The 22805-nt window shown below is 36.1% G+C and overlaps 5 protein-coding genes across 13 annotated transcripts in view; 2 read left to right on the top strand and 3 right to left on the bottom strand.

Moving 5' to 3' along the window:
- Window positions 1-1815: 1815 nt before the first annotated feature.
- LOC118735965 (protein-associating with the carboxyl-terminal domain of ezrin) lies at window positions 1816-5219 on the bottom strand. Of its 2 annotated transcripts, none has more exons than XM_036466037.1 (4): window positions 4807-5219; window positions 4557-4742; window positions 2601-4223; window positions 1816-2535 (listed from the first exon to the last, which is right to left on the bottom strand). In XM_036466037.1, the coding sequence occupies exons 1-4, from the start codon at window positions 5008-5010 to the stop codon at window positions 2155-2157; spliced, it is 2394 nt and encodes a 797-aa protein (XP_036321930.1). In that variant the 5' UTR covers window positions 5011-5219; the 3' UTR covers window positions 1816-2154. The 2 variants fall into 2 exon arrangements, with proteins under 2 accessions (XP_036321930.1, XP_036321931.1); XM_036466038.1 differs by having other exon boundaries at window positions 2601-3803; window positions 4807-5217.
- Window positions 5220-5663: 444 nt separating this feature from the next.
- LOC118735963 (60S ribosomal protein L5) lies at window positions 5664-7210 on the top strand. The gene is made up of 4 exons (XM_036466036.1): window positions 5664-5772; window positions 5921-6184; window positions 6251-6688; window positions 6931-7210. Exons 1-4 carry the CDS (start codon window positions 5770-5772, stop codon window positions 7120-7122), a joined length of 897 nt encoding a protein of 298 aa, XP_036321929.1. The 5' UTR covers window positions 5664-5769; the 3' UTR covers window positions 7123-7210.
- A 379-nt stretch (window positions 7211-7589) lies between these two features.
- LOC118735961 (vacuolar protein sorting-associated protein 41 homolog) lies at window positions 7590-15230 on the bottom strand. The gene is made up of 15 exons (XM_036466034.1): window positions 15073-15230; window positions 14865-14987; window positions 14592-14765; window positions 14414-14534; window positions 13840-14038; window positions 13618-13772; window positions 13370-13556; window positions 13165-13305; window positions 10337-10405; window positions 9865-10266; window positions 9606-9792; window positions 9310-9543; window positions 9120-9246; window positions 8905-9008; window positions 7590-8851 (listed from the first exon to the last, which is right to left on the bottom strand). Exons 1-15 carry the CDS (start codon window positions 15100-15102, stop codon window positions 8549-8551), a joined length of 2556 nt encoding a protein of 851 aa, XP_036321927.1. The 5' UTR covers window positions 15103-15230; the 3' UTR covers window positions 7590-8548.
- On the top strand, window positions 10560-13281 carry LOC118735962 (beta-1,3-galactosyltransferase 6). 2 transcript variants are annotated; one of them, XR_004992661.1, is made up of 3 exons: window positions 10560-10672; window positions 10732-12232; window positions 13086-13281. XR_004992661.1 is itself a non-coding variant. In XM_036466035.1 (2 exons), the coding sequence occupies exon 2, from the start codon at window positions 10954-10956 to the stop codon at window positions 12118-12120; it is 1167 nt and encodes a 388-aa protein (XP_036321928.1). In that variant the 5' UTR covers window positions 10560-10672; window positions 10732-10953; the 3' UTR covers window positions 12121-12345. The 2 variants fall into 2 exon arrangements, 1 of the variants encoding a protein (XP_036321928.1); XM_036466035.1 differs by lacking the exon at window positions 13086-13281 and having other exon boundaries at window positions 10732-12345.
- A 2376-nt stretch (window positions 15231-17606) lies between the features above and the next one.
- LOC118735960 (serine/threonine-protein kinase GL21140) overlaps window positions 17607-22805 on the bottom strand; it is a 70854-nt gene continuing 65655 nt past the window's right edge. For 6 of the 7 annotated variants that reach the window (XM_036466027.1, XM_036466030.1, XM_036466029.1 and 3 more), the window contains exons 3-9: window positions 21174-21722; window positions 21001-21100; window positions 20580-20936; window positions 19251-19938; window positions 19050-19195; window positions 18841-18990; window positions 18263-18532 (exon numbers count right to left, since the gene is read on the bottom strand). In XM_036466027.1, coding sequence (XP_036321920.1) covers window positions 18263-18532; window positions 18841-18990; window positions 19050-19195; window positions 19251-19938; window positions 20580-20936; window positions 21001-21100; window positions 21174-21722 — 2260 coding nt within the window. Of the gene's footprint in view, window positions 18533-18840; window positions 18991-19049; window positions 19196-19250; window positions 19939-20579; window positions 20937-21000; window positions 21101-21173; window positions 21723-22805 lie in introns of all 7 variants that reach the window. The other variant, XM_036466026.1, reaches the window with a different exon arrangement.

The raw sequence follows: 22805 nt of genomic DNA, 5'->3' as shown, positions 1-22805 counted from the left end.
GCACTTGACTGATGTCACATTGCGGAATATCCTGGTCTGACATACCGTGCAGATTGTAGGAGGAACCACGAGTTGTTGGCGGCGGCGTGTGGGTGGTGGCGCGGTTGTGTCTGTTATGTGGTCTATTGTGTTGTTGTGTTGTGGTGCTGTGGTGTCTGTGTTGAGCTGTTCAGGTGGACTAGGGTTAGCCGTGGAGGCTGCTCTGTTTGAGCAGCAGCAGGCGACTCTGAGGTGGCTCCACCCCTCATAAGAATTGCACTTGACTGAGGTGGAGTTGTGGTGTAGTCGTCTCTGGCATACACAGCAATAGTAGGATTCTGGCCCTGGGTTTGACCCGATGCCAGCCCTGAGCAGAAGAATACGTAGCAAGTGTAGCCCTATGGACGACCAACTTCTGAGATACTTCGCCGACCTAAACGGGGTTAGATCGCCGAAGGAACAGCCCTTGGTCGAGTAAAACCCGAGTCATTCCGGTACGTAGAACCGGATGTCGTGGTAATGTAGTTAAAATGGTCTTTCCGTCTAACTCGCCGTGAGGTAGCAGCATCTCGAAGAAAGTAATGAAACGGTCCTACAGAATCCTTGTGAGTGCCCAGCATTGGCACGTATAAGGCATGATACATTAGCGACATCAAAACCGCAGATAACATCAGAGATCCCAGAGAAAGCATATCAAAATGGTGCTATCGACGCAATGTCGGACCATTTCAAATTTCATATACAGAATATTGGCCAACCAGGTGGAGAAGGTTCTGGATCCAGGACTTTATGCAAAAGATTTCGCAAATAAAAGCAATACACAAATACGTATTATTAGTATATAGCCGTAGTAGAAACCCTGCATAAAATAAAAACAAAATGTAGCCAAAACAAAAAGACTGCAGACGAGTGACATTAAGTCCATTGTGAGGTCAGTTTCTTTTTGCCGTGATACAGGACAAAAATTTATGAAACAGATGGTGTTAATGACATCCAAAGGTAGAGTACTAATTTCAAAAACACCCAAAAGATCGCAATTGGAATACTGTTGTGCATACAACCCTAAGAAGGACAACCAAGAAGTTTTAGTTTTCTCTGATGAAAAAATTTAGTTATTATGGCTCCAATGGATTCAATAAATATATACCATAGACCATAACGATTATAAGAAGCAAAATTAAATAATAAAGAAAATAATTATTATGAGAACACGTAAATCATTTCCATATGGAAATAAAAGTCCCGCGGGATGAAAAAAAAAATAAATGTCCCACATAATTATTATGAGAAGACGTAAATAATTTTCGTCTTGAAATAAACGTCCCGAGAGACTAGAAGTATAAAAATACCATATAATTATTATTAATATTCCCTCTGAAATTAATCGTCCCGCGAGACGAAAAAGGATATTTCTCCTAAATAGTAATTACACAAAGACAAGGCGACGTTTTGATCTCAAATATTAGGATAGTAATTATTTTGGGTCTCTGATATATACACAACTTGTGAACGGTGGATCGTTTTTAGACTTTACACCATATGGACCTGTCAATCTATCACTTGAGGTCGAAATAATACCCTAATGGATAAAAAAAAAACTGAAAATTATACCTAATTGTATTGTTTTCTTATTAAGTATGAAGTAACAATTTGTGCACTAATGAGTGTTCTACAGTTTTACGAAATCGTTCAAACACTCTTTAGAATATCCGGATAACCAAATGAATGTGACCGGATATCCGGATAACAAAAAGGAACGGATATTAACTGGAGTGAGTTGACTTGATTGGTAGAAATTTGGAGAAATATCAAACAGATTATAAAGAAACATTTCGCGTTGATTTTGGTTAAAATACCAATTTAAAACTTTTTATTTTTTTCTTAATGCGTCAAGTTATCTCTAGTCTTTGATTTCCTTTTTTTCGTAACTATTTTTCCAGTAAATCCTTATAGTACTAATACATATTAAATTCTATAATGAAAAAAGGTAATTTAGAAAGTAAACAACATATTCATTGCATATTTTACAAGCGCATCAAAATTCTGTTGAAATACATGCATAATAACATAAGAACAATTTTAACAAGGGGCAACTTTGCTCCTCATTCCGACAACGTCCCGGCGCTAAGTTGATTGCACTAAATGCTGTTGTTGAATAACAGCAGCATGATCGTACTATTCTCTCCACGCCTCCGAGACATCATCGTCCATACCCCAGCCATCTCCGCCTCCCGTATTGTCGTCTGCATTAATGGCCACAGCGGCAAATCGACTACTATCGATTATTATTTCATCATTGTCATCCTTATTTGGCAATTTCATTGTATTTGATGGCATTTTTGTCACTAAAGTCCCTGCTAAGGATAATTTGCTTGTACTCGGTTCAATAATTGGTTCCATGTCTTTAAAGAAATCAAAGTCAATAATTCCGTCGACTTGTGGCGTCGCCGTCTTATGGACAACAATGTCAAAGGCGTTGAGATCATCATTTATTTTAAGAGCTCGCGTCTGATGTGTGCTTGCTGCGGTACTATTAAGATCCCCTTTGATAGTGGTCTAAAAAATAGATTGAAAAATATTAGCAGATAATTAATGCTTCAGTAACTAAGGGAGTTACATACCTCTAATATTTGCAGTTTCGAAGTTTCAGCGGATGGTTTTGTTTTTGTTGATACGTTATTGACTTCAGTACTACATTCAGGCAGTGTAAAAGAGGGGCTTTGTGAAGTTAGATTATTTGTGTTTGTGATCAAAAACACTTTTGATTCATCAATTTTTGCAGGTGACTTATCAACTGCAGCTGCCTGATTTAGCTTTTGTAGCTCATCAGACTCCCAATCGGACCACGCTTCAATCTCATCGTCGTCGCTATTTTCAGCTAGGTTCCGATTGTGAAAGCCATTCACAATTGGGTTTTCAATACCAGTAATGATCTGTGAAATCTCAGCTGAACATATTTTCTCAGTTTCATTTGTATTTTCATCAATATTAGGTGTTAAAATGTATGTTGCCTCCCTGCTATTTGCAACAATGGCTTCTGCTGCTACCGTTTCGTTATCGCTTTGTCTACCAATTTCTTCATGCTGCTGTGAGGGGTTCAGTGATCCCATACCATCCCTAACAGAAGTACTCTTATCATCTTCGCCTCCGTCCGGGCTTAAACGCGGCGGCATTCCCTGCTCTTCGTTTGTGCCTACTTGAGGCAATGAATTAAAGCTACCACTCAAATCAACGTGGTCCGGCAATGGACTATCTGACACCATATAGTCTATATTATTGCCCATTACGGGCGTTATCGAGCGCGGTTCGACCCAATGAGTTGTTGCATCAGAAACTGCTGCCTGTGGACGACCATCGGAAAAGATGCGAGTACGGTTGCCAACGATAACGGTAGAGGCTCCTAGAATTGGGACTAAGTCAGCCATACAACGCAGTGTCTTAGCTACCAGAACATCATTTGTATCATTCATACCCTCTTGCAAATATGGGAGTATGCACTCCATTATCTCATCCTTCGAAAGTAGTCGTACGAATTCCATAAAGTATTCTAACAATATTAAACGTATCTGTGCATCACGGAGCCTAAACATTTTCTTTATATGTGGCATGACGTAGCGCACGTATGTCGGGTTAGAGAATAAGGCTGCCGAATGATCGATTTTCGTCTTTAGCACGTAAGGCGTAACGCATAACTGCGCAGTGGGATCAAGCAAAACCATGCGCGAGAGAAGATCAGCAGCTAATTGAGCGCCAACCACTTCTTCATGAAAATAGCGAAGGCGATCGATAAGGCCAGTGAAGAAATCCTGCTTCTCTTGCAAACACTTTAAGGGCAATTCAAACAGAAAGGAATGTATAAGTACAAATTCATGATTGAAGTATGGATGTAGCAGTACGGCCGAGAGACGTGGCCGTAAATGTGCATTATTATGTTTTAGGTGGGTGGAACAATAGTCGCGAAATTCTTGCGAGTGTGGAGTTTCTGTGGTCTCTTTTTTGCTGCACTTATTCAAAACTTCTTCGCAGAGTGTTGCGAAAGCATATTGCTCAACGGCATCAATAGTATTATCTTTGCATTCGCCGGAATCAACGGCTTTAGGATAGCGATAGGTTTTTACAAAATCAAGCAATGTCTTTGTTATTTCCTTATTTTTCCATACATATTCAAAGCCAGCCAAACGCCAGCTACCATCGTCTGTTATGTAAATTGATGAGATACAAATGTTAAGGTGGCGCCCCAAAGCCTGTTGAAATTCGTATTTAAAACAGGGGGCACAGGAGGTCAGAGTATATACACATTTAAAGCACAATGACACAATGTAAAATTAAACTTTTCAAAATGGTAACGAATAAATCAAATTTAAACGAAAGAAGGGTTTTTTCATAATGGGTTTTTGAATAATTTAGATGAGACCATGGCGCAATAATAATAATAATATAATGCCACCATGAGATGAGACATGCAAATTTTGTGATAATTGTTTATATAAATGTGCTTTTATGTATGCGAGCTATGGTTTTGGTGCAATAGGGAGTTAAGTATTTGTTAAAAATTAAAAGTACGAAAATCTGCTTACCTTCTCCACTAAAAATATTAAACTGCAGAGAATAGTTCGCAATCCCAGGCAGACTTGTAAATTGTTTTGTGTCGACAAAACGGAAGTCAAAGGGCGTACACGTTCTGTGGCTAAATGTTTTTGACCGCCTTGTTCCCAGGTGCTGACATATTTCAATATATATGGATGCCGATATATCATTAAATTCTAAATGAAAACGTGTTAACTTTCTTTTACGTTAAATTATAACGACATTTAGGCATTTATTTACCTTTATAGCGCGTTCCAGGGGGCCCTGTGTCACCCACAGTTGTCCATTTACTACCGGTTCACCTTGAAACACGGAAAGTAGTTGACGACCGTCCTCATTGGATGTGGTTGGCGATTCCGCATTGTAAAGTGTCCAGAAGTCGTTTGCTTCTACAGAGTTCTTATCAATTACTAATCCCTTTAGGCGACTACTATCGTTGCCCATTATGTTCACTGCGTCGCCAAAAATAACTCAACACTTACACTTGAGCACAACTTATATTCTTGAAAATGAAAATTGCACTTTTATCAATGCATTTTGTTGATTTAAAAAAAAATTTCACTAAATTTTTTCGTATACAATTTTTTCCACATACACAATTGAACAATTCTTCACAGACGTTTTGTGTTGTTTTTTTTTTCAGTTGTTGAGCGCAAGTGTTCGAGACTCGAAGTCACAGCTGTTCAAATTGAACTGTTGCATTCTTAATAAAACTTTCGGTTAAAATATTCAACGAATGTAAAGGGTAGAGATTCATTACAAGATTATAAAAAAGACCGCTTATAGTAAATTTATGTCTTTACAGGGCTATTAATCTTGAAGTTATTTAAGAGAAAGCCTATTAGCCATTTCTGTGGATAGCGGATGTGACCCTTTTCGCTTGAAATTAGGATAATTAAATTACAAAAAATTCAACATACCTATATATCTTTAGTTAAAAGACAGTTTTCCCTTCCTTTCTTTGTGTTTTGCACGTATTGAAGATTTGTATAGTTTAATTTTAAGTCATTTGAAAAAACAATAATTTAATATTTGCAACTCAGCTCGTTCATAGAAAAGTTGGCTGCTTTTCACATTGGCATTTTGCTTCCGTTCTGTCAAAGTAATGGATGATATTGCCATCTCTTTCTTTTTCTTTTCACCTACGTGTGAAGGCATCGCGTATTTCACGTCGGTGTGAATTAAATTAATAATTTCGTAAAAATGGTGAGTTAATAAATTAAATTTGTGCAAGAATTCAGCCCGCAATATTTCAGTGCAAGTAAATAAAGTAAAATTTTGCAATATGTGCCATCGATGCTTTGGAAATTAGAAGATTGAATGTCGCCGAACTAATCGTGTTTTTGTTTCATAGGGTTTCGTCAAAGTAGTCAAGAACAAGCAGTACTTCAAGCGCTACCAGGTCAAATTCCGGAGGCGTCGTGAGGGTAAAACAGATTACTACGCTAGGAAACGTTTGATCTTCCAGGACAAGAACAAGTACAACACACCAAAGTACCGTCTAATTGTACGTTTGTCCAACAAGGATATCACCGTACAAATAGCCTACGCCAGAATTGAGGGTGATCGTGTTGTCTGCGCTGCCTATTCCCATGAGTTGCCCAAGTATGGAGTTAAGGTGCGATATACCAAATTAGCTATAAATTGAGGTTATGTTATGAGTACATTATTGCATTTTTCCTAGGTGGGTTTGACCAACTACGCTGCATCATACTGTACTGGTTTACTCGTTGCTCGTCGTATCCTCAACAAATTGGGTCTGGATACCCTTTACGGTGGTTGTACTGAAGTTACAGGTGAAGAATACAACGTAGAACCCGTCGATGATGGTCCAGGCGCTTTCCGTTGCTACTTGGATGTTGGTCTTGCACGTACAACCACTGGTGCTCGTGTATTCGGAGCCATGAAAGGTGCTGTCGATGGTGGTTTGAATATTCCACATTCTGTGAAGCGTTTCCCCGGCTATAGTGCTGAGGCTAAGAGCTTTAATGCCGATGTCCACCGCGCCCATATTTTCGGTCAACATGTTGCTGATTACATGCGCACTCTTGAGGAAAACGATGAAGAAAGCTTCAAACGCCAATTCAGCCGTTACATCAAATTGGGAATCCGTGCTGACGATGTGAGTGACCATACAAAATTACATTGTAAATCTTCACGTCCATTTTCAAAATTACCGCTGTGTCTTGTTGCCCACGACACTGGCTGTGCCAAAAGTGGACCACATCAATTTTTAGGAACCTGTGTTCGAAGTTTATCACTCCTAATCAATGTGATATGTTTCCTGTTATGGTTGCACAATGTTCAATTTCAAAAAAAAAAAGTACCCAAATTTGGAATAAACTTTTCATTTATTATTTTCAGCTTGAAACTATTTACAAGAAAGCCCACCAATCCATTCGCGCCGATCCTACCCACAAGAAGAAGGAAACTAAGAGCGGCGGCGTGAAGAAACGGTGGAATGCTAAGAAACTCACGAATGAACAGCGTAAGGTGAAGGTCGCCGAACACAAGGCTGCCTACATTGCCAAGCTGAAGTCCGAGTCTGAGGCCTAAATGCACTCAAATGGACATGTGGGGAAAACTCTAAAACTTTATTATTATATTAAAATAATAATATAGGATTTTATTTACAGTAAAACAACTCTTTTCTTTTTTAATTTGTCGAGAGATCGTCGGAATATGTAGTCACCGTTAATGCAAAGGCCGTAATTGAAAGATATGTCATTTCGCAGAAGAAAAACAGACTTGGGGCTGGTTTTAAGCTGTATAAAACGTAGGCTAACTTTTGACTTAAGTCCAAAAAGTGGCTAAACTAAGTTGAGTTGGAGAAACCAGCCCTTAATGTTTTCATAGGACATGCTTACATAGCTGTTCTAAAGATGCAAATAATTCTCGTAGTTTTTAAGATGTGGCTTTGAACTTTGGTCTGCTTGGCCAACGGCCCGGTTGGCTTCAGAAACTTTATCCACATAATTAATTTTCGTGCTGCTCATCCAACCCAACAAAAAAATGAGAATACATTCATATAAAAGCTTTATTTTCAAAAAAATGTGATTAATACTTAATATGGGTTTTAAGTAATCCATCTTAGCAGCGAAATACGAAGGTTGCGGTTTGTTCTTTCGTATTCAACGGGAGTGCGACCCTTTAACAAACATCCACAACGTTAATAAATTTCTTAAGTCTAAATAGCTAATAATATATAGAATAGCATTGAAGAGGAATTATATTTGTATCCTTGAGAAAGTGGACAGTTTTTAGGAATATTTTACAAGTGATTAGAGAATGCATGCGATGTTGTATTTTCTTTTTATGTACTTCTACCGAATTGCACTAGCTGCTCGCCTAAACTACAGCATATTAACAGATCTTTAACCATATTTTTTAAATTTCCTTTTGATTTGATGATCGTTTTATTTTGCTAAATAATGTAAATCGTACGCTAGCTTAGAGTGAAAAGCACATACATATAAATAATAAAATTATAGTTTAAAAAACTAAAACCTCGCTATTATAATTTCCATTCGTACTATCATCAGGTACATATGTAACTTGAGAATAGAAATCGCTGCATGTTTTAGGCGCATCAATATTACATAGTTACATCCCGAGCTAATAAAAGGGAGGTAAAAAGGAACTTTTTGATGAGGGAAGCAAGGAAAAGTAAAAGTGCCTCATTTCCAAAAGGGTCGAGCTACCAGTTGCCAGTACTAAAAAGACACGAGGCAATTCGAAAAGTTCAGAGGAATATGAAAACCTTTCAATAAAATCAAGTTCAACCCATTATGTGGATGTTAGTTTTACTGTGAATACGTGAATGTGTTGTATTCAAAGTTTTGCAAAATACTTTAAAAAAATTATTTTGAGCTCTTCTGTACTTTTGAAATAATTGATATCAGCAACCTTTCACTCTAATCTAGGCGCTTTGTTTTGATGAATAAAAAATCCTTTTGATATAATTAAAATCTATGATAGGTTTCTATTGCAAGAGCAGTGCAAAGTCGTCATCTTTATTAAAATCGCTGGGATTGCAAAATTCGCAGTGTTCATCCTCGATGCCGCCGGGAACACACTTAGAATGGTAGACATGACCACATAAGAATACAACAACATCATTTAGAGGCGCAATGTTTGCGTTCATGCTAAGTACAGAACGATTACATTTTAAGCAATGCTCAGAAGATGACACGCAACGGCCTCGATTTTGTGTATTAACTACTCTAGCATGTTGGTCATAATAGTATTGTAGTTGAATCTCTTGCGCGGTTTTACGAATTTCCACCTAAATTATTGAATGAATTTTTCATCCACGTACATATGCATGATTGTACCTACCTGTAAACGATAGTCCCACAAAAGCTTAACTACAGCATCGCGAAGACCGGGTATTTTTTGGCCAAGTTTAATTTTTTCAACAACTGCGACAGGATCAACGTAATCTATGGAAATGTTAACGGGAATCCGTTATTTGTCGTCTCGTTTATTTTATTATTATTAATGTAATACATACTATGTATGTATATACATACTTTCTTATGCCACACACTTACCTACTATACCGTCCAGGAGTTTGAGTACAATGGCGGGCTCCTTCACTGATTCATCGATCAGTATATTCCACAAATCCGAATCATTGTGCTCCTTACAGAATTCAATTGCCATTTCAATATCTTTTATCTAAGCCAAATACGTTCGTTCAGTTAAATCGGACATTTGAAATAGACAATAAGTTTCACTTACCTTCTCAATGATAATATTTAACGCCTCTGTGGTATTACCCATTTGCCCCAACAAATATACCATTTCAGGGTAAAATAATTCACGTTTACATACATCCAAAGCCTCTTGCATGGGATAGTGATTGGATCGTTTTAGAAATGGTAGCAACTTTTCTGGTTCGTATTTTGCATACAACTTCACCAGTTTCCAATGGTATTTACCACTTTTGTCGACTTTGTCCAAAGCATCCAAATACTGTAAAAACCAATTTATTTAAAGCGCAAGTATTACGGTATAAGTCATTTGCTCAGTCTCACCCAATATAAATACTCTTGATTTTGCTCCAATTGCTGTACAACAATTTCCGGTGATATTTTGTTTCGTTCGAATAAAACTTTAAATGCACGCTCACGATCCAGTTGAAGCAGTGGTATAATCATTTTATGTATAGCATCATAGAGATTATAACGCCGAATCATTTCGAATACATCAGAGTTTTGTAATCTGCAATTTAACAGTTTTTTTTTTTTTATCTTTAAAATGAAATTGTGAAAATTATAATTTCGAACAACTTACTTCAAGTACATTCTCAATGCACTTTCATAGTCACGCTGATGCAAATAGAGTATTGCTAGTGCCTCTAATAACTCATTCGCATTCTGTTTTCGAAAATTGTCGTGTATTGCGTTTATGACTGCCGTGCAATTATATAAATGAGATGGCCATTCTTTTATGAGATTCAAAAATCCCTTGACATCAAATTTTAAATACTCATATAGCACCATCTCGTATACATGAGGGTCAAGCTTACAGTCGTCGGAGGTAGGTAGATAAGCGCTAACCGAACGCAACTGTTGGCATCTCACAAATTTGAACACTTCCTCCTCCCAAAGAGATTTTTTGTTGCCCAAAACACGTAGACATAATTTAGCAGCATCGTCGAATTTATTTATCGCGAGTAGGTGATTTATATACAGTCTATGTGTAAGATGCATATTTTTTAAGTTAGAAAATCAAATAAACATATTAAATAAAACGCGATACATACTTGGCTACAGATAGTAACGACCAGCTTCCGCCGTGTGTTGATATAACTTCCATTGCTTCTTCAAATTTGCTGTAAAATTTAATGAATATTTTGACTTTTAAATTAAAATTATCGCTATCAATAGAATAAGTTACTAAACGATTTTTTATATCCTGAAACATAATTGTTTCCCTCTTTCACAACAACAGGCGACGGAAGTTAAGTGTTGCCACACCAACGTAATTACTTTCAATGTGGCATCACTGTTTTCGCTTGGGCCATTAAAAAAAATGAAAAATCGGTAACAAGTAGATTTCGCACATTGTTTTAATAAAAAAGTGTCAATTATAAGCGTTGGTATGTAGAAATTTAATAAATGAATTAACTTTTTAAAGAGATCGTATGCAATTTTTCAGCCAAACGAAAATTACACGCACGTCAGTATCAGCATGTAGAAGCAAGGCAATATTTATTGGCACATACTCGTACACACATCCGCACTTTCGTTTGGCTTTTCTAGGGTGCGGAAGGACAACAGCTTCACAATTATCCGTTCATCCGCTCGTTCGCTTCAGACACGCAAAACGGAGCGTGAAAATGAAATAAAAAATGTTACGGCTGCTGTTTATTCTGAAAAAATGAAGCGCTTGAATAATCTGATAACACTCTTTACTGCAATGGTGGCTTTTTTCTTTGGCTGCTTCTTAAGTGGCATGCTAAATAGCGCAGAAAAGTGTTTGACGCATAAGAGCGGTGTCAGTCGTATGGAGCCACATCCAGATATTTTCTTGATGATATTGGTGGTTACAGCTCCAAAGAATGTTAATCGGCGACACAAGCTGCGTCAAACTTGGTTGAGGCGTGGGCAACCGCTCGAAATGCCTTACTACCCGGAAAGCTTGATATATGTGCCCAAGTATGCTGAAAGTGGTCATTTAATTATGGAAAGCGTGACGGACCAATCGAATCGTTTGGCAGCTTACCTTCATTGGATCGATAACAACATGAATCATGAAGAATTATCGCGGAGACTTATAAAAGTGAAACATTTTTTTGCCGTTGGCACGGAAGGCATGCCTGCCGGCTTACGTGCAGAGTTGGATAGGGAGCAAAAACTTTATGGAGACATGTTGCTTTTACCGCGTTTGCAAGACAACTTTGAAAATTTAACCGAAAAGATGTTACATTCTATAGAAGCACTTACAAATCACTACGAATTCAGCTATCTACTTAAAACGGATGATGACACGTACGTGAAGTTGAACATTTTGCTGAATGAACTCGTGTCTTATGACCGTAAATTGGTGCGAAAAACCACGAAGTATAATGGCCAACCATTACCAGCTCTCTACTGGGGCTATTTTCAAGGAAGGTCGAATGTGAAAACAAAAGGAAAGTGGCGGGATATAAACTACCGTCTATCTACCCATTATATAACGTATGCCATGGGAGGTGGATATGTGATTTCACGTAAAATCTGTGAACATATTGCAACAAATGCACAAATACTTTCGCCTTATACAAATGAAGATGTATCAGTTGGTTTATGGGTGGCTCCGTTACGCTTTGTCTATCGTCGTCATGATCCACGTTTTGATACACAGTATAAACCGCGGAAGTGCCGTCGATATCACATAGTACTGCACAAGCTAAACGAGGAGGAAATGCAGCAGATAGATGACGGCAGTGTATGTATAAGAGGTGGAAAGGCAATTGATGACAAAGACCAAAGCAATATCATTAAGCCTTATTTTTATGATTGGTTGAGCCCGGCTGATAAATGCTGTGATACAATCGTAAAGTAGGCAGTAATAATCTTAAACATGCAAAAAACCAATCCGAGCAGAGGCTTTACTATTTCTGCATACATACATATCCAACAATTATTTTTGTAAATGTTGGTAAAAGTAACTTAAAGTAAGCTTGCTATATTAAGTGTTAAATAAGTGCTATAGTGTTAAGTTGATTTTAAGTAAAATGAACCTTTTACATACAATTGTTTAGAGCTAATTTTAAAAATCACTTAATTTCAAAAGTTAGATGCAAATTTTTACGACGAAGCCATACCAAGAAAATATACTTTCTTTTTATTAATATCACTGGATCAAAAATTTTAATTTGGTTTTTGTTCTGCAGACGCCACTAACAAATTTGTATGTAGAATCGCCCGCTGATTCCAAAAATCGATTAAATTTTATATTCTATGGATACGTTTTCGAGATACATATATATGCAAAGTAACCACTTTTTGTTTTAAGCTGAATAACGGTAAATTGAAAATATCTTGAAAACCTATCCATAGAATAAAAAACTAAGTCGATTTCCGGAATCAGCGAGCAATTCTTTATAGGAATTGGATAGCGGCATCCATTGAACATTTTTGCTGTAAGCCATTTATTTATTATAAATTTATATTCATACGCTTATAAACAAGGTGGCCGTTTTTATTATATTACCGTTTTTTCAAGTGTTTTATAAACCAAAATTTTGCGTTTGGTATGCTTTTTGTTAATTTTAGTAAACTCTTAAAAAACCTTTAAGTTTATTTTGCTTGTTGGATATGTACATATTTATGTATACGTATGCGAGTATATCAATTTTACATATTATGCATTATTCATACATAAAAAGCGTATATTTGGGTATTTAATAAAAATCTACAGACAAATAAACTTCTAACTAATATAAAAAATGAAGATTTTTAAAATTAGCTTAGTAACCAAATTATTCAAAAATTCATAAATATTTTTGTATAATTCTCTTCTCTTAGAAAGCTTTCATAGCACTGATAACATAAATCGCAAGTGATTCGAAATATATCTATATCAGCAAAAAAATTGCACACTTACCGATGGTCAACTAGCCATTTGACCCTATCATCCGTTTCGTAAAGACTTGCAACGACTATATCCTTTGGTGCAACAATAAAATAACGATTTTCCTCAATAATACATCCTAAACTGTAATCATTAACTGTATATTCTTGATATCTGAAAGGCAATTTTTTCAATACATGAAATCCTTTTTAAGTGAAATTCTATAATTGTTCCTTACCCACGCAATGACAGACTATCAGTGCAAATCTCTTCGCTGGAATTCAACTTATACTCCATAACACAAAGCACCGGTCTCAGTGATTTACGTTCCGCATCTTTTTCCTTTGGACAACCCAATACGACCAATTGATTGGATGTGAGTGGCGCCAAGCCGGATATGTGGAAGGTTGTTTGAAATGTTGAAACTGACAAAATTTTCAATTTTATTTCTTTGTTGTAAAAAAATTGTGAAAAGGTTGTTCATACTCGGGTCTACGATGAAACCGGGCAAATCTCGTGAAGCTACTTCAATAGAATTTCGTCTCCGTATGACACAGATCCGTATTGTATCCACCCAGCCTATAAGCAAAGTTGTTGCATTTGACCAGCGGAAATTACAACGGAAATTCTCTAAGCGGGAGCTAAAATTAATCAAAACTTCAATGACTTGAATGAATGAGAATTTTAAGTAGGATATGTATATCTTACTTTGCTGGTTCTTCCCACTTCATTAGACCTAATGAACACTTTTCATTTAGATCATAGACCCGCACCCCTAGATAGCTGGCCCATGCAATGAAGGTACCATTCCAGCAAACTGATAATACATATCCCTCAGCGCTGGATAACACGGTTGTCTTTAATTTCTTGAGAAAATTCTTTTCATACAGCGTTAACTTATCATCGCCTGTAAAAAAATTTAGATCAACAAATGCTACCCTTACATAACATGAGCCAATATACTTCTTAATAGAAAGATTATTTTCTTTTAAGCTTTTCACAATGCTAAATTTTGAGTTGTGTCACTTTTGAAGATTGTTTGCGATTCGTATATCTTTGTTAATCCAAATATCGCACACCATCTACAAAAGAGGCACAACTCAAAAATCAGATCCGAAAAAATAACTGCTTATGGATCGTGCACATCCATCGCGATTAATAACAGTAGTTTTCTAGTTAGAGAACATGATAATCGTGAAGAATAACCTATTTGCATTAGTTCGACCTTTTTTTTTTGAGTGTTGCCACTTTTGGAACGTGTGCGATTTGTAAACATGCTTACCTACAACAAACCGTTTTCCAGCAGGTGTCTTGGGATCTGGATCTAAAGCTATTGCTTTTATCGATTTCGCGAAGTTCAAGTTCTGATTATTTTCATCACTGAATAGGCCGGTTATATTTACCTAAAAATTGTTGATTTTTTAGATAATTGTTTGAAAGTATTGTAATAAAAGCACAACCTTGCCGTCATCAGAGCAAGTGGCCACGTATTCTGCCTTGGCGTCTACATCCATGTGATTGACGGCGACAGTATGTGAAAAATCGGTTGGAGCATCTGAAAGATGTGAAGTCACGGAATTGCCTTGGTGATCGAATATATAGATACGGCCCAAAAACGTGCCAAACATCAAAAACTGTAAAATAAATTATGAATGATATCTCTTTATAATAACTTTTATGTATTTCTGTCAATGTTTTATGTAGTCTCTGTTAAACGCGAAAAAAGTACATACCTTCGGGTGCACTGCACTACAGGTGACAACATCTGAGTTGAGAATTTTTCGCAGGTCATTGGCAATACGTTGATACTTAAATTTTGGTTCAATTTCATCCTCAGCACTTTCGGTTTCTGTGTCCTGCAAATCAATTTTATGTTTACATATTTACCTATGCATTATGTATGTATTTAGGTACAGGCGAAAACTTTATTTTTTTACTTACGCTATTGTTAACAGGCTCTTGCTCAGCCATAGTTAAGATGATAAGCTGAACGTTTTTAACACACACTGCGAATCTTTAATTTTTTGTTTTATTCTAAGCGGGTTCAAAAAGTGTAAAAAGCAATTGCACGGCAAAACAAGCTGGGACAAAACAAATTTTACGGAAAACTGCTCAATCAGCTGTTTGGGAAAACAATAAGCAGTGTTGCCTTGTTATGATTTTTCCCTTGCTTGACGTATTTTACCCGATCCGTAGCCTGGGTAAAAGATTGTCGTATGTTGATTTCGGCAGGTTGTGGGAAATCGCGATTGAAGTTTGGAATGCAATTTCTCAAAAACGCGAAGATAGGATATTCTCCAAAGTCTCTGAAAATGTTACTAGTTCACAAAATTCTTAAATTATTTAATTTTTACAGCCGATTTCACGAAAGCAATTTAAGTGAAAAATTATTTTAATTTTTTGAATTTTATACGGAATTTGACAGAAAATAAAAATCATTTTCCATTTAAATCACTGTTAATGTTTAATGTTAATTAGCTTTGAGTTTGTGAAGGATTTTCTTTATTTATTTATTTACACTTAGGTATTTTTTATGCTGTATATGCGTTCTTCAGAAAGCCGCATAGAAAAGTTCTTTGCTTTCATACAAAAACAGGGGTTGCGCTCCAGCGTAAAATGGTTTGAAAACCCGCATAAATTCAAATCCGCATAAAAAACCGCGTAAAATGAGACCTAAAATGGAATACAAATCCTTACTGACAGAACGGACTGTTCAAAATTAGAGAGACAGATCATATCCTGAAAGCTCATTTAACCCAGAGAGGGTTCTGTTGTAACAGCATAAAAACTCTCAAGAGCTTTTTTCGATTCAGCTAGAGTGACAGTATTTTGCCAAATATACACCTGGGTCGGTCCGGTTACGTAGAGTCTACTGTTGTAGCAAACTCTATAAAGGACCCAAAACTAAAAGGAGTACAAAACTAAAATAAAAAGAGTACATTTCCCAATGTTTTTTTTGGAGTAAAATGGAGTACATTGCAATAAAAAGGAGTACGTTTACTCCCAAAAGCAGTACGTCTGGCAACCCTAACCCTTTATCACCGTTGCGGGAGAGGAATCGAAACTGCACGTTTCTTGGGCCTGGAAGCCTCTAACATGGGCATTCAGTTGACTTCGTTTCAACATTTCGAAATTTATCAGGAAAAGCTGCAGAAGTGTGTAAGGCCTATACGGAACCCGGATTAAGAAAATGAAACAACTATTTTATTTTTGTGTTCCTTTATTTTTGATTTTCAATAGCTTTTAGCACTTTCTAATAATTTTGCTCGCCATATTTCGAATTGCTTCGAATCTCGCTATATATTTTATATATGTATGTATGTATGTATGTAAAATTTCATTTTTCAAAATACAATAAACGTTTATAAATATGTATCATGATGTTTATGTTTTTTTTATTATTTATATATTCATCTTGGTTTTTTGCTAGTTTACCTTTCTCAAGAAATAATATTGGGAGAAGTGTATACTACTTAAGCATAAGTATCCATGTACGTACATATGTACATACATGGTATATGTATGTGCCCTTATATGTATGAGAATAAATGAACTTCCTGTGTGACGCTAAATATTTTTTTATTTTTAAGGTTAATATTCATTCGCTATCAGCTACTTTAAAAGAAAAAGAGTTCAATGAATTTTATAGACCTGTACGTACATATGTATGTAGATTTGGACAGAATATAAAGAAAAATCTAAAACTGTTTTTTACAACAAATATGAAGCTACATACATACGTACAACTCCAGAGACCATTCGCTTAACAAAGACAACCATAAAAAGTAAAAAATAGAACTAACACGTTTTTAAAATTTCGAAAGATCAGTTTTAGATTTGTGACTAAAAATAAAGTAAAAATTTACAACTCTTTTGAAGTGCTGTTGAAATGATAATACAGCGCAATTTAAGCATTGATAGTGTTTTCAATAATCAATGCATTCTAGAATGATTTACTAATTTAAAGTCTTCAAACCATTACGATACTAAAAATTTGCTGTAGAAACTACCTTAAAATATTTTAAGAATAATAATACAATAATCTTGTTTTGGGTTATTTAATAATTATTTAATAAGATATGCAAACAAAACTCTAATAAGTAGTTACATAAATAGCATTTTAAAGGACATATTTCTGATTTTTTGTTTTGCATTTTAAATGAAAACTAAAAAATATAATGACATAAAACATAAAAATATTTTACAGCTAAGCCCTTATCGCAAGTACGAACAGTAAACGTTTTAATGAAAAATAATACCCAAAGGGTGAAATACATAGGTTGTTCTGCAAGGAAATATTAGCGGGGGACAGTAACAGGTAAATATTTCAATACAAAATAACAAATAAAAAGTGAGTACAAAATATTTATATAAAAAATATACAAGAATTAGTATCAGCAATTAATTGATTGGTGTTTTTTCTTTCAACAGCGCTTCGCTGTTTTGTGTTTCAATTGATATACATAATTTCATCGGAGGTGTGAAATTTCTTCTGACTCATATTTTCGTCGTTCTAAAAGTGCTGTGATCTATTTTGTCAGAATTTCTTTAGCTGTTTAAATTTCGAAGGTTTTCGCATAAAGAAGCACTAAATTATAAATACTATAGTCTAATAAAATACTTAGCATACATACATACTATATGCATATGTGTATGAAAGTTTGTGTTTTTAATATGCACGCATTTAGTTAAGTCGTTGTTAATTAAAAAATTTCGCAATAACATTTTCAGTGCTTACAAAAATTATCAGTAATTTCGTATTTATTCTTGTTTTTAACGTTATTCCATTGCCGTATGTATGTAGCTTGAATTTTTCCCATATAATAAATCTTCATAAATTATAATACGGGTATTCATATAACGAGATAAACTGCCGATAAACTTGATAAAATTATAAATTCCATACAATTCTATAATTTTATCACGTTCATAGCCAGGTTATCATGTTATATGTATATCCCTAATGTTTATAAGCAATTAAATACACGGTACTAAAACTAAAGCAAAGTGTTTACGTGGACAAAAACACAAGTACTGCCAACTATTCTAGTTTTAGTCCTATAATGCAAAACTTGTTGTTTTTGTTGTTTACGTCTCCCCTCCCTTTTTCTACCACATTTAGGCGACAAATTCAACTGCTGTATTCATTACTTTCGCCCAGAGTCCAGTAGTGATCAAGGATGTCCTCGCTGGTGAAACGCACTTCCGGATCCGATTGCAGCATGTTCGCAATTAGGTCACGTACACCATCTCCGATATCTGACCAATAGGGCTCCGGAAATTCATAGACTCCAGATATAATGGCATCAAATAGAGGTTCTTGTTGATTGTCGGGTGAAACGAAAGGTGGAAAACCGCAAAGTAGGATGTATAATATAATACCAGCTGCCCAGACATCGATCTTTAATGAAGTTAATTTTATAATTATTACTTTAAAATAGGGTTCTACAACTCGCTTGTTTACTGGAAGTGCGTCATAACTCAAAAAATCCAACAACTCATAAATAACCATTAAAATAAATAACAAAAAATATAACAAATATTATCTAAAAATTCAATTTAGAGACAAAGCTGTTATCAAAGTTTAGTTCCTTATTTTTTTTCAATGTGCGATTAGCATAGCATAGCTAGCAAGTTATATATAATTTCAAATAGCTATTTCCTAAACGAAATGAGTGCAAAATAACATGTTTTTTTTTCAAAATTCACCTTCAAACCGTAGCCTGTTTCCATTAGTATCTCTGGTGCAACATAAGTTGGCGTACCACAAACGGCGTACAATGGTTCAGTCACTTCACAGGCCAAACCAAAATCAGCCAGTTTTAGCTCGGTTACACAGCCATTAGCGTCTAACTCAACCTGAAAAATAAAGAACCACTTTTACGGCATTTTTCAAATACCCTAGATAGAATATCTACCAATAGGTTTTCAGGTTTGATGTCACGATGCACAATGCTCATGGAATGTAAATAGGCCATTGCTGAGGCCAAATGCTTGATCATCACTCGTGATTGATTTTCGGAAAATCGTGTTACGCGTGTTATAGCATCGAAAAGATCACCACCTATAAATTCCCAAATCAAAAAGATTTCTTCACTAAAATCATGCACAAGACTCACCACTTACGTACTCCAGCACCAAATACATATTTGACATCTGATCGACATCTATGATTAATGAAATAATGTGTGGATGTTGTAACTTCTTCATCACACGCACTTCGGCATCAATATAGTGCTCTTTGCCTTTACATTTACTTTTATCGATAATTTTCAGCGCATATGGCAAGCCACTCTGTCGATCTTTGATCTTCAGTACAACGGCAAAATTACCATCACCTATAATCTGTCCCAATGCGTAACGTTCACGTATAACTCCAGGCAATTCGTTTGCATCTATACCGCTCTCATTTAACGCTGTCAAATCTTCGTCGACAATCTGATCACATGGCTCTTGCTGGTGATTTTGTTGATGCTTGGCGCTATTCAGATTTTTACTCTTTACGGGCATTTTCGGTTTGGGACCCTTGCATGTTGTTCCTGCTGTACGTAGCGACTTCCGTATCGCTTGTATGGCTTTGTGTTCGTCGGGTTCGAGTTTAAAATCATCTGGATTGTTGACCCTCTCTGTGCCATAGGCAAAGAAAACGTCATCGGGACCGAAAAAATCAGCTAGCTGCACAACTGGACAGCCGGAGAGGGTAAATACTTTACGTACATAAGTATCGAGGCGTACAACTTGCGTGATGGCTGTTAGTACATGATCAAAGCTGGGGCTATTGCGTTTATTTAGCAAAAGACGCATTATCTATGTACAATAAGACAAAAAGTGTGTGCATTTAATTGAATGAATAAAGAATAATAATTAGGGGATTCACTAGATGTCATAGACCTCGTAAAATCTTAAAGTCGTAAAATAACGGCTAACATCTTTTTAAGAATTTGTAACTAAACCAAAATGTTTTCAAACTGATGAAAAATGTTTAATTAGCCCGTTGTATATTCTGCGGATTACCTAAAACCTAATGGTGGTGTGCCTAGATGTAGAAACCAAAATACCGCTTATTGCACATAGTCCTTACTTTTGAAGAATTATGTATATCAATGAAAACTTTAGAACGTACTAAACCCCAAGACAGCCCAGTAAGCTATTTTTGCGGTCATAACAATTAATAATAATAAAAAAAAAAATGTTTTCTTCGTAACTTTGTAACGGTAATACTTGCGGTTGTGATATTTTGTGAGATAGCTTGAATCATAAAATATTACAGATTTCTGCCAAAAATACTAAAATCTAAATTGCGTAGAGGGCTGGACATGTTTTTGTTATGATTTTTTTTTATTCACTATCGCCGCTGAAAAAATTTGCTTCAAAAATTGCGCTAATTGTCTACCTCTTTTGCGAAGTTACGCCAGTTAAATAAATAGTTATACGAAAAAATAACTTACGGTTCGTGGCTTGGTGCCATTTCTTATCAACGTTACTATACGGGGATGTACGACGCTTTCGCGTTCGCTCAGCTTAAACAATGGACTACCGTTAGTGGCGCCAGATGTGGTATTTGTGCCATTACCGCCCATGCCACCCCCAGGTACTCCGCTGCCCCCGCTATTGTACGAGTTCGTGCCATTCTTAAGTGGTGACGATGGACGATAGGCCTTTGACAAGCGATTGCTTGCCTTATTGGAGAGTGTTAAGTTGGCCAGTGGTTGTGAAGTGGTGTTGTATTCGATTTTCTTAAAATTCTCGTTATTACAGGAACAAACATAGCTTTGGCCGTCCTCTAGTTCGTCCAAAGAGGAGATCTAATAAGTAAAAATAAATGCAAGTAGTATTATCGCGAGAATGGATTATGTTTCGATTACTCACCTTTTTGCCACACATAGTATAAATTGTACGCACAGCCCCTGGAATTTTTACGTTATCCTCTAATAATCGAGTTAAGTCTTCAAAAAGGCTTTCAAATGATCTGCAGTAAAATATAGAAAAATTAAATATTAATAATACCAAATTGAGTTTGCATAAACTTTTATTTAGCTCACCTATAACGTTCATTTGAGACTGGAATGGTAATACCCGGATAGAATCGATCGCCATTGCGATAGAATTTTATTCGTCTCGCTTTGCGTGTAGGTGTTCGGCTGCTAGAAATACGCTTCTTCACCTGTGCCAATGAATTTGCTGCTGTCACTGCACCTGTAGTAGTTATTGAGCTATTGCTAGCATTTGTTGTATCGGTACCATTGCCATTTATTAATGCTTCAGTAGATGATGTCGTTATTGCTGCTGCTGCGGCTGTGGTCACCGACGTTGTGAGACCCGTGGTCGAACTTGTGGCGGAGGCACCGCTCAGCGAACCATTTGATTTGCAATTAAGCTCAGCACCCAAACTTACGCTGCCACTATTCAGCGAACTATTCAAATCCAAATCTTGCAGCTCTTTTTCGATTTCGGAATTCGAACTGGCCGGACTATTGCTGCGGCTTAGCGTAATGATGCTGCTATTCAATTGAGTTTGCTGCGATTGCGATAAAGCTGGCGGTGATATGAGGGAGTTATTTAGGTGATTGTTCACCGTTTGAACTTCCATTCTGAAAATACAAATTAAAACAAAAAGCGAAATTAGCCACACACACACACAAAAATATGTATGTACATTAGGGTGGTCCTTAAAATGTCAAATGAACAATTTTTTTTCAGTCTCACGCCCTCAATCAGTAATAGCACGGTCACAGATATCACATATACATTTTTGGTCCCGATTGGAGACAGTTAAGGCATGTCGCACAGGGGGCAGAGTACAGATGGCTCTATAGAGACTCAAAAAATTTAAATTCATTTTTTTTTTCATCTAATACCCAAAATCGATACTACCATAGACGAGGATATCACATATGAATTTTGGTCCCGATTAGAGTCGGTTAAGACGTGTTGCAAGGGGGTCAAAGGCCATGTGCCTCTATGGACTCAAAAAATTAAAAATAAAGTTTTTTTTCGAAAAAATTAACATCCCTTATATGTATGTATGTATGCATATAAATTCGCCTATCTTGGGGTAACATGCGCAGGCTTGCGGAAAATTTCTTGTTCAATATACATACACACAAAAAAATTCCCTACATTTTAAGATATATTAAAAATCTGCCCTTATTCCCTACACACGCATTTTTAGCGCCGAGACATGTGGCATCAGTGATATAGACACAATTAAATTTAGATAAATGGTGCAATTTCTCTTTAAAAAACTAGTTTTTGCATTTTCTCTGTGTTAATTGTATGCGAACAGTATACGGTATACATGCGCATATCGCCACCTGAAACGCAACAAGACGTAACAAACATCGTCACTGAAATGGAAAAAGTCGTAACTAATATTATTATTTTTTCATTAAACGATGCGGGGATTTGTAATTCGATGATATCCATCATATCAATAAAAAAGTGAATTTTGAATTTTTTATTAGTTACCAACGACTTTTTGGATTTCAGCTACGATCTTTGTTACGTCTTTTTGCATTTCAGGTGATGATATGTTCGTTATGTTCGTTTACACAAACTGTCTATTATCTCTCCACATTCTTTTATAACCCTGCAGGAAATGTATCTAACTATAAGTTAACTTGAAGCTGATTAGGAAGGAACTAAAGGTCACTATTATCTGTATATTTTCTTTT

The sequence above is a fragment of the Rhagoletis pomonella genome, unplaced genomic scaffold, assembly GCF_013731165.1.
Source record: "Rhagoletis pomonella isolate Grant_MI unplaced genomic scaffold, Rhpom_1.0 Rhpom_scaffold_00003, whole genome shotgun sequence".
Lineage (NCBI taxonomy): Eukaryota > Metazoa > Arthropoda > Insecta > Diptera > Tephritidae > Rhagoletis > Rhagoletis pomonella.
This window is presented reverse-complemented; position numbering and strand designations above follow the sequence as displayed.